The sequence below is a fragment of the Oncorhynchus gorbuscha genome, linkage group LG10 (genome assembly GCF_021184085.1).
Source record: "Oncorhynchus gorbuscha isolate QuinsamMale2020 ecotype Even-year linkage group LG10, OgorEven_v1.0, whole genome shotgun sequence".
NCBI classification, from domain to species: Eukaryota; Metazoa; Chordata; class Actinopteri; order Salmoniformes; family Salmonidae; genus Oncorhynchus; species Oncorhynchus gorbuscha.
In genome coordinates, this window is record NC_060182.1 from 5,012,150 (window position 1) to 5,024,649 (window position 12,500).

Genomic DNA, 12,500 nt, shown 5'->3' on the forward strand with positions numbered 1-12,500 from the left:
ACCACTAGATACCACTAGACACCACTAGACAGTAGGTCTGGTAGGACCACTAGATACCACTAGACAGTCGGTCTGGTAGGACTAGATACACTAGATAGTATTTCTTGAAGGACCACTAGATACCACTAGACAGTAGGTCTGGTAGGTAGATACCATTAGATACCACTAGATACCACTAGACAGTAGGTCTGGTAGGACCACTAGATACCACTAGATACCACTAGACAGTAGGTCTGGTAGGACCACTAGATACCACTAGACGGTAGGTCTGGTAGGACCACTAGATACCACTAGATACCACTAGATACCACTAGATAGTAGTTCTGGTAGACCACTAGACTATACCACTAGATACCACTAGACAGTAGGTCTGGTAGGACCACTAGATACCACTAGACGGTAGGTCTGGTAGGACCACTAGATACCACTAGATACCACTAGATACCACTAGACAGTAGGTCTGGTAGGACCACTAGATACCACTAGACAGTAGTTCTGGTAGGACCACTAGATACCACTAGACAGTAGGTCTGGTAGGACCACTAGATACCACTAGATACCACTAGACAGTAGGTCTAGTAGGACCACTAGATACCACTAGATACCACTAGATACCACTAGATACCACTAGACGGTAGGTCTAGTAGGACCACTAGATACCACTAGATAGTAGTTCTGGTAGGACCACTAGATACCACTAGATACCACTAGATACCACTGGTAGGTCTAGTAGGACCACTAGATACCACTAGACAGTAGGTCTGGTAGGACCACTAGATACCACTAGATACCACTAGATACCACTAGATACCACTAGACGGTAGGTCTAGTAGGACCACTAGATACCACTAGATAGTAGTTCTGGTAGGACCACTAGATACCACTAGACAGTAGTTCTGGTAGGACCACTAGATACCACTAGACAGTAGTTCTGGTAGGACCACTAGATACCACTAGACAGTAGGTCTGGTAGGACCATTAGATACTACTAGTAGGTCCTTTATAGTTTCACCATACAGAGGTCAAGGACGCTAGCTTGTCTTCCATTTTGAATGTTGCTATTAAAGCTGATTAGGATTGGACTGTGTGTACAGACCTCCTCAATGAAGAAACATTTGCTCAAGCCTGCTTAAATGTGTTTAGACTGACAGAACATTTTCTGTCTGTTTGTGTCTCTCCAGTGGGTATGTTGGGCGAGGCCATCCCAATACTGATGAAGAAGCTGGACAAGCTGCAGAACCACTCAGCCCAGATGCCCAACATCTCAGAGAACATCCTCAGGATCAGACAGCTCATCGCAGAGGCCCGCAAGGCCGCCAGCAAAGTACGGTGGCTCATACGGGACAAACATAACCCAGGCCCTCAATAGGAATACATGTGCTACAAATGTCTCTGTTAAATGTAGTTATTGTTTGAAAACTCAAATATTATAGAACATCTATCTACTATGGTTACATCAACATAGGTAGGAATGGACGACGGGCGTTTTGAACTTCCTCTTTTCTCCCTCTCAGGTGAGCGTACCTGTGAAGTTCAACGGGACATCAGGTGTGCAGGTGCGCACCCCCAGTAACCTGGCAGACCTGGCAGCTTACACCTCCCTCAAGTTCTACATCACCCTGCCCGAGGCCTCACGCGGCCGTAGACAGGACCAACCAGACAAACAGTTTGTCTTTTACCTCGGAAACAAGGACGTAAGTATTTTATTAACAGTAGTATAGTATTAGTATTTTATTAATATTAGTATAGTATTAGTATTTTATTATTAGTAGTATAGTATTAGTATTTTATTAATATTAGTATAGTATTAGTATTTTATTATTAGTAGTATAGTATTCGTATTTTATTAATATTAGTATAGTATTAGTATTTTATTAATATTAGTATAGTATTAGTATTTTATTATTAGTAGTATAGTATTCGTATTTTATTATTAGTAGTATAGTATTAGTATTTTATTATTAGTAGTATTGTATTAGTATTTTATTAATATTAGTATAGTATTCGTATTTTATTATTAGTAGTATAGTATTAGTATTTTATTATTAGTAGTATAGTATTAGTATTTTATTAATATTAGTATAGTATTCGTATTTTATTATTATTAGTATAGTATTAGTATTGTATTATTAGTAGTATAGTATTAGTATTTTATTAGTAGTAGTATGGTATTAGTATTTTATTAATATTAGCATAGTATTAGTATTGTATTATTATTAGTATAGTATTAGTATTTTATTATTAGTATTTTATTATTATTAGTATAGTATTAGTATTTTATTATTAGTAGTATAGTATTAGTATTTTATTATTAGTATTTTATTATTATTAGTATAGTATTAGTATTTTATTATTAGTAGTATAGTATTAGTATTTTATTAATATTAGTATAGTATTAGTATTTTATTATTATTAGTATAGTATTCGTATTTTATTATTATTAGCATAGTATTAGTATTTTATTATTAGTAGTATAGACAGTATATATACCATTAGACAGTATATACCATTAGACAGTATATACCATTAGACAGTGTATACCATTAGACAGTGTATACCATTAGACAGTATATACCATTAGACAGTATATACCATTAGACAGTGTATACCATTAGACAGTGTATACCATTAGACAGTATATACCATTAGACAGTGTATACCATTAGACAGTGTATACCATTAGACAGTATATACCATTAGACAGTGTATACCATTAGACAGTGTATACCATTAGACAGTGTATACCATTAGACAGTGTATACCATTAGACAGTGTATATCATTAGACAGTATATACCATTAGACAGTGTATACCATTAGACAGTATATACCATTAGACAGTGTATACCATTAGACAGTGTATACCATTAGACAGTGTATACCATTAGACAGTGTATACCATTAGACAGTATATACCATTAGACAGTGTATACCATTAGACAGTATATACCATTAGACAGTATATACCATTAGACAGTATATACCATTAGACAGTATATACCATTAGACAGTGTATACCATTAGACAGTATATACCATTAGACAGTGTATACCATTAGACAGTGTATATCATTAGACAGTATATACCATTAGACAGTGTATACCATTAGACAGTATATATACCATTAGACAGTGTATATCATTAGACAGTGTATATATCATTAGACAGTGTATATATCATTAGACAGTGTATACCATTAGACAGTGTATACCATTAGACAGTATATATACCATTAGACAGTGTATACCATTAGACAGTATATATCATTAGACAGTATATATACCATTAGACAGTATATATACCATTAGACAGTATATATACCATTAGACAGTGTATACCATTAGACAGTGTATACCATTAGACAGTGTATATCATTAGACAGTATATATACCATTAGACAGTGTATACCATTAGACAGTATATATCATTAGACAGTATATATACCATTAGACAGTGTATATATACCATTAGACAGTATATATACCATTAGACAGTGTATACCATTAGACAGTGTATACCATTAGACAGTGTATACCATTAGACAGTGTATACCATTAGACACTGTATATATAATTTAGCGACATTTCTTTAAATGGACAATTCTGTTAACTATCTTATACAAATTTTAAATTGACACAATACCTGTTAGCAAAGATGTCAGCTAAAGATGACGTGCAGGAGCATGCTGGGATTTGTAGTCTTGCATGATGTCTACTTTGATGATAACTAGCATTTTCGAATGAGAGTAAATAGTGCCGAAAACATCGATAAAAGTCACCTTGTCCGAGAGAGATTTACACGCTTATCAGAACGTCACGCCTTATCAGGACGTCACGCCTTATCAGGACGTCACGCCTTATCAGGACGTCACGCCTTATCAGAACGTCACGCCTTATCAGAACGTCACGCCTTATCAGGACGTCACGCCTTATCAGGACGTCACGCCTTATCAGAACGTCACGCCTTATCAGGACGTCACGCCTTATCAGGACGTCACGCCTTATCAGGACGTCACGCCTTATCAGAACGTCACGCCTTATCAGAACGTCACGCCTTATCAGAACGTCACGCCTTATCAGAACGTCACGCCTTATCAGGACGTCACGCCTTATCAGAACGTCACGCCTTATCAGGACGTCACGCCTTATCAGAACGTCACGCCTTATCAGGACGCACGCCTTATCAGAACGCCTTATCAGAACGCCTTATCAGAACGCCTTATCAGAACGTCACGCCTTATCAGAACGTCACGCCTTATCAGAACGTCACGCCTTATCAGAACGTCACGCCTTATCAGGACGTCACGCCTTATCAGGACGTCACGCCTTATCAGGACGTCACGCCTTATCAGGACGTCACGCCTTATCAGAACGTCACGCCTTATCAGAACGTCACGCCTTATCAGGACGTCACGCCTTATCAGGACGTCACGCCTTATCAGGACGTCACGCCTTATCAGAACGTCACGCCTTATCAGGACGTCACGCCTTATCAGAACGTCACGCCTTATCAGAACGTCACGCCTTATCAGAACGTCACGCCTTATCAGAACGTCACGCCTTATCAGGACGTCACGCCTTATCAGAACGCCACGCCTTATCAGGACGTCACGCCTTATCAGGAACGTCACGCCTTATCAGAACGTCACGCCTTATCAGGACGTCACGCCTTATCAGGACGTCACGCCTTATCAGGACGTCACGCCTTATCAGAACGTCACGCCTTATCAGAACGTCACGCCTTATCAGAACGTCACGCCTTATCAGGACGTCACGCCTTATCAGGACGCCACGCCTTATCAGGACGTCACGCCTTATCAGGACGTCACGCCTTATCAGAACGTCACGCCTTATCAGGACGTCACGCCTTATCAGGACGTCACGCCTTATCAGAACGTCACGCCTTATCAGGACGTCACGCCTTATCAGGACGTCACGCCTTATCAGGACGTCACGCCTTATCAGGACGTCACGCCTTATCAGGAACGTCACGCCTTATCAGGACGTCACGCCTTATCAGGACGTCACGCCTTATCAGGACGTCACGCCTTATCAGGACGTCACGCCTTATCAGGACGTCACGCCAGCGTTTCTTAACATTCTTTACGGTTGGAACCGTTTCCCTGTTTGACCGCTAGGTTTTATGGGTATTATGACACCTCCACTGTTGGACTCTATGATTATGCTGTTTCTTGTTTCCTGTCTGTATAGTCCAGTAATGATAATGCGTTTCCTGTTTCCTGTCTGTAGTCCAGTAATGATAATGCACTTTCCCCGTTTCCTGTCTGTAGTCCAGTAATGATAATGCGTTTTCCTGTTTGCTGTCTGTAGTCCAGTAATGATAATGTGTTTCCTGTTTCCTGTCTATAGTCCAGTAATGATAATGCTCTTTCCCCGTTTCCTGTCTGTAGTCCAGTAATGATAATGCATTTCCTGTTTCCTGTCTGTAGTCCAGTAATGATAATGTCTTTCCTGTTTCCTGTCTGTAGTCCAGTAATGATAATGCACTTTCCGGTTTCCTGTTTGTAGTCCAGTAATGATAATGTGTTTCCTGTTTCCTGTCTGTAGTCCAGTAATGATAATGCGTTTCCTGTTTCCTGTCTGTAGTCCAGTAATGATAATGCATTTCCTGTTTCCTGTCTGTAGTCCACTAATGACAATGCATTTCCTGTTTCCTGTCTGTAGTCCAGTAATGATAATGCATTTCCTGTCTGTAGTCCAGTAAAGAGTTCCTGGGCATGATGCTGGAGGGGCGGAGACTGCACTGGCTGTTCAACGTGGGCGGAGACACGGCTGAGGTGGAGATGCAGGAGGATGTCCAAACAGATGGCGACTTCAACAACGTGGTCCTGGAAAGGTAACTACTGCCACTGTCATTGGCTGGATTTGTTGTCACTCAAGAAGCCAATGTCTTCACCATTAGATTAAGAGGAATTTCTCATAGTCCAAGAGGGCGACAATTGCACTTTCAAGTCAGTAAAGAGGCTGTATCATCACGAGAGGGTCATTCCAAGTCATCTCAGCTACACTATCTGTCATCACCACCAACATCACCATGTTAACCTGCCCCTCTCTCTCTCTCTCTCCCTCCCTCCTCTCTCTCTCTCTCTCTCTCTCTCTCTCTCTCTCTCTCTCTCTCTCTCTCTCTCTCCATCTCCCTCTCTCTCCTCTCTCTCTCTCTCTCTCTCTCTCTCTCTCTCTCTCTCTCTCTCTCTCTCTCTCTCTCTCTCTCTCTCTCCGTCTCCCTCCCTCTCTCTCTCTCTCTCTCCCTCCCTCTCTCTCTCTCTCTCTCTCTCTCTCTCTCTCTCTCTCTCTCTCTCTCTCTCTCTCGCTCTCCGTCTCCCTCCCTCTCTCGCTCTCTCTCTCTTTCGCTCTCTCTCTCTATTTTTTCTCTCTAGGATCCTTCAGTACGGCCAGATGGCCATGTCTTCAGAGCTCAGTGAGGCCAGGATGACCAAGGCTGTGGTGGAGGCAGGAGGGGATAGTGGACTGCTCAATCTGCAGACTGAAGAGACTGTGTTCTACGTGGGAGGATACCCTGACACGTTCACTGTGAGAGGGAGCTGTGGTTGGGGGGATAGACAGTGGTTTACCAAACACACAGGAGACCGAGCTATAGTTTTCTCCCTTATGTATCGAATGTTTGTAACTTATAGATATGTTTCCTTTCCCAGCCCCCTCAGTAACCCATATCTCTCTCTACCTTCTCTCAGCCCCCTCAGTAACCCATATCTCTCTCTACCTTCTCTCAGCCCCCTCAGTAACCCATATCTCTCTCTACCTTCTCTCAGCCCCCTCAGTAACCCATATCTCTCTATACCTTCTCCCAGCCCCCTCAGTAACCCATATCTCTCTCTACCTTCTCCCAGCCCCTCAGTAACCCATATATCTCTCTACCTTCTCTCAGCCCCCTCAGTAACCCATATCTCTCTCTACTTTCCCTCAGCCCCCTCAGTAACACATATCCCTCTCTACTTTCCCTCAGCCTCCTCAGTAACATCTCTGTCTCTCTGTTCTTCTCTCAGCCCCTCAGTAACATATCTTCCTCTCTGTTCTTCTCTCAGCCCCCATCAGTAACATCTCTGTCTCTCTGTTCTTCTCTCAGCCCCCATCAGTAACATCTCTGTCTCTCTGTTCTTCTCTCAGCCCCCTCAGTAACATCTCTGTCTCTCTGTTCTTCTCTCAGCCCCTCAGTAACATCTCTGTCTCTCTGTTCTTCTCTCAGCCCCTCAGTAACATCTCTGTCTCTCTGTTCTTCTCTCAGCCCCCATCAGTAACATCTCTGTCTCTCTGTTCTTCTCTCAGCCCCTCAGTAACATCTCTGTCTCTCTGTTCTTCTCTCAGCCCCCATCAGTAACATCTCTGTCTCTCTGTTCTTCTCTCAGCCCCCTCAGTAACATCTCTGTCTCTCTGTTCTTCTCTCAGCCCCTCAGTAACATATCTTCCTCTCTGTTCTTCTCTCAGCCCCCATCAGTAACATCTCTGTCTCTCTGTTCTTCTCTCAGCCCCCATCAGTAACATCTCTGTCTCTCTGTTCTTCTCTCAGCCCCCATCAGTAACATCTCTGTCTCTCTGTTCTTCTTCTCTCAGTTCCCCTCAGTAACATCTCTGTCTCTCTGTTCTTCTCTCAGCCCCATCAGTAACATCTCTGTCTCTCTGTTCTTCTCTCAGCCCCCATCAGTAACATCTCTGTCTCTCTGTTCTTCTCTCAGCCCCCATCAGTAACATCTCTGTCTCTCTGTTCTTCTCTCAGCCCCCATCAGTAACATCTCTGTCTCTCTGTTCTTCTCTCAGCCCCCATCAGTAACATCTCTGTCTCTCTGTTCTTCTCTCAGCCCCCATCAGTAACATCTCTGTCTCTCTGTTCTTCTCTCAGCCCCCATCAGTAACATCTCTGTCTCTCTGTTCTTCTCTCAGCCCCCATCAGTAACATCTCTGTCTCTCTGTTCTTCTCTCAGCCCCCATCAGTAACATCTCTGTCTCTCTGTTCTTCTCTCAGCCCCCATCAGTAACATCTCTGTCTCTCTGTTCTTCTCTCAGCCCCCATCAGTAACATCTCTGTCTCTCTGTTCTTCTCTCAGCCCCCTCAGTAACATCTCTGTCTCTCTGTTCTTCTCTCAGCCCCCATCAGTAACATCTCTGTCTCTCTGTTCTTCTCTCAGCCCCCTCTCCAGCTCCAGCTGCCCAATCTCAAGGGCTGTATTGAGCTGGAGACCCTGAATGAAGAAGTGCTCAGTCTCTATAACTTTGAGAACATCTTCCAACTCAACACCACCGAGGAGAAACCATGTGGAAGGTGGGACCATTAGCACACCGCTACGTCTTATCTCTATGGCCGGAGCTCTCAGCACTGAATCCTAACAAGAGCCACATCCACCGTGTGTTGACTCCTGCATCAGGGAGCTATAGTGTCCATCCCCTAACTCCTGCATCAGGGAGCTATAGTGTCCATCCCCTAACTCCTGCATCAGGGAGCTATAGTGTCCATCCCCTAACTCCTGCATCAGGGAGCTATAGTGTCCATCCCCTAACTCCTGCATCAGGGAGCTATAGTGTCCATCCCCTAACTCCTGCATCAGGGAGCTATAGTGTCCATCCCCTAACTCCTGCATCAGGGAGCTATAGTGTCCATTCCCTAACTCCTGCATCAGGGAGCTATAGTGTCCATCCCCTAACTCCTGCATCAGGGAGCTATAGTGTCCATCCCCTAACTCCTGCATATGGGAGCTATAGTGTCCATCCCCTAACTCCTGCATCAGGGAGCTATAGTGTCCATCCCCAAACTCCTGCATCAGGGAGCTATAGTGTCCATCCCCAAACTCCTGCATCAGGGAGCTATAGTGTCCATCCCCTAACTCCTGCATCAGGGAGCTATAGTGTCCATCCCCTAACTCCTGCATCAGGGAGCTATAGTGTCCATCCCCTAACTCCTGCATTAGGGAGCTATAGTGTCCATCCCCTAACTCCTGCATCAGGGAGCTATAGTGTCCATCCCCTAACTCCTGCATCAGGGAGCTATAGTGTCCATCCCCTAACTCCTGCATCAGGGAGCTATAGTGTCCATCCCCTAACTCCTGCATCAGGGAGCTATAGTGTCCATCCCCTACAAAAAGCTGATCTTATCATTTGCTGTCTACCTCCCTCCTCCTCCTACGTTCTTAGAACAAAGGGTTCCAAAAGGATTCTTCAGCTGTCCCCATAGTCCCCATAGGAGAACCCTTTTGGGTTTCGGGTAGAACCCTTTTGGGTTTCGGGTAGAACCCTTTTGGGTTCCGGGTAGAACCCTTTTGGGTTCCAGGTGGAACCATTTTGGGTTCCAGGTAGAACCATTTTGGGTTCCTGGTAGAACCCTGTGTGGAAACGGTTCTACATGGAACCAAAGGCAGTTCTTCGAAGGGTTCTCCGACGGGGACAGCCCGAAGAACCCTTTCTTGTTCTAGATAGCACCTTATTTTCCAAATGAGTGTACGGTTTAGTTCACAGTCAGGTAGCAAAACCAATGTACAACAGTTGTCTGTGAATATTGTGCTGTTGTTTTTGCCGTGTTCGTGACGTGTGTGTTTTTCCTTCTCTGTCCGTCAGAGCGAAGCCGGTGTTGACCCAGCAGTGGGTAAACGACGCGGCCTACTTTGACGGGACGGGTTACGCCGAGGTCACCTTCAAGGAGGATGCAGGGAAGATGCAGCGCTTTGAACAGGAAGTTAAACTGATGAGTCACAACGGCATCCTGCTCATGCTCCTCAGCCAGGTCAGAGGTCACGCTACTGCTGCTGGGGTTTTGAGTCTCAAGATGACTGTAAAATGGCATGAAAATATATGTTCTCAGTGTTCAACCACTGGATAGGTTGTGATGAACTATTCTGAGGAGAAAACTATCTTTACACACACGGTACTTCTGTATGCAAAGAATGGCTGTGTCCCATAGGCTGTTACCACTCTTAGTATCATACTATAATACAACTACTATAATATAACTACTATAATACAACTACTATAATACAACTACTATAATACAACTACTATAATATAACTACTATAATACAACTACTATAATATAACTACTATAATACAACTACTATAATACAACTACTATAATATAACTACTATAATATACAACTACTATAATACAACTACTATAATAACTACTATAATATAACTACTATAATACAACTACTATAATACAACTACTATAATATAACTACTATAATACAACTACTATAATATAACTACTATAATACAACTACTATAATATAACTACTATAATACAACTACTATAATATAACTACTATAATACAACTACTATAATATAACTACTATAATACAACTACTATAATACAACTACTATAATACAACTACTATAATATAACTACTATAATATAACTACTATAATACAACTACTATAATAACTACTATAATACAACTACTATAATATAACTACTATAATATAATACTATAATATAAACTACTATAATATAACTACTATAATATAACTACTATAATATAACTACTATAATATAACTACTATAATACAACTACTATAATATAACTACTATAATATAACTACTATAATATAACTACTATAATATAACTACTATAATATAACTACTATAATATAACTACTATAATACAACTACTATAATATAACTACTATAATATAACTACTATAATATAACTACTATAATATAACTACTATAATACAACTACTATAATATAACTACTATAATACAACTACTATAATACAACTACTATAATACAACTACTATAATATAATACAACTACTATAATACAACTACTATAATACAACTACTATAATACAACTACTATAATACAACTACTATAATATAATATAACTACTATAATATAACTACTATAATACAACTACTATAATATAACTACTATAATACAACTACTATAATATAACTACTATAATATAACTACTATAATATAACTACTATAATATAACTACTATAATATAACTACTATATAACTACTATAATACAACTACTATAATATAACTACTATAATATAACTACTATAATACAACTACTATAATATAACTACTATAATATAACTACTATAATATAACTACTATAATACAACGCTCTTAGTATCAACCTACTATAATACAACTACTATAATATAACTACTATAATATAACTACTATAATACAACTACTATAATAAAACTACTATAATATAACTACTATAATATAACTACTATAATATAACTACTATAATACAACTACTATAATACAACTACTATAATATAACTACTATAATATAACTACTATAATATAACTACTATAATACAACTACTATAATATAACTACTATAATATAACTACTATAATATAACTACTATAATACAACTACTATAATACAACTACTATAATATAACTACTATAATATAACTACTATAATAAAACTACTATAATATAACTACTATAATACAACTACTATAATACAACTACTATAATATAACTACTATAATATAACTACTATAATATAACTACTATAATACAACTACTATAATATAACTACTATAATATAACTACTATAATATAACTACTATAATACAACTACTATAATACAGCTACTATAATATAACTACTATAATATAACTACTATAATATAACTACTATAATACAACTACTATAATATAACTACTATAATATAACTACTATAATACAACTACTATAATACCTACTATTATAACTACTATAATATAACTACTATTTTAAACTACTATAATACAACTACTATTCAACTACTATAATACAACTGTCTATAATATAACTACTATAATATAACTACTATAATATAACTACTATAATATAACTACTATAATATAACTACTATAATACAACTACTATAATACAACTACTATAATATAACTACTATAATATAACTACTATAATATAACTACTATTATAACTACTATAATATAACTACTATAATATAACTACTATAATACAACTACTATAATACAACTACTATAATATAACTACTATAATACAACTACTATAATACAACTACTATAATATAACTACTATAATATAACTACTATAATATAACTACTATAATATAACTACTATAATATAACTACTATAATATAACTGCTATAATACAACTACTATAATATAACTACTGGCTGTTAACGCTCTTAGTATCATACTTTAAGGACAAATTCTTATTTATAATGACGACCGATTCCAGACGATGCTGGGCCAACAGTAGCTTCCTGTTTTAAAACCTGTCTGTGTATTGATGCCCTGTAACTTCCTGTTTTAACCTATCTGTGTGGTGTGTAGCTTCCTGTTTTAACCTGTCTGTGTATTGATGCCCTGTAGCTTCCTCCTTTAAATCTGTGTGTGTGAAGCTTCCTGTTTTAACCTGTCTGTGTATTGATGCCCTGTTGCTTCCTGTTTTAACCTGTCTGTGTGTAGCTTCCTGTTTTAATCTGTCTGTGTATCGATGCCCTGTGCTTCCTCCTTTAACCTGTCT

At 39.2% G+C, this 12,500-nt stretch overlaps 1 protein-coding gene across 1 annotated transcript in view; it reads left to right on the forward strand.

The window, feature by feature from the left end:
• Positions 1-12,500, forward strand: part of LOC124045396 (laminin subunit alpha-5-like) — a 255,140-nt gene that overhangs the window by 216,954 nt on the left and 25,686 nt on the right. The window contains 6 exon segments of the mRNA XM_046364693.1: positions 1,182-1,324; positions 1,515-1,694; positions 5,716-5,855; positions 6,397-6,550; positions 8,161-8,294; positions 9,581-9,746. Coding sequence (XP_046220649.1) covers positions 1,182-1,324; positions 1,515-1,694; positions 5,716-5,855; positions 6,397-6,550; positions 8,161-8,294; positions 9,581-9,746 — 917 coding nt within the window.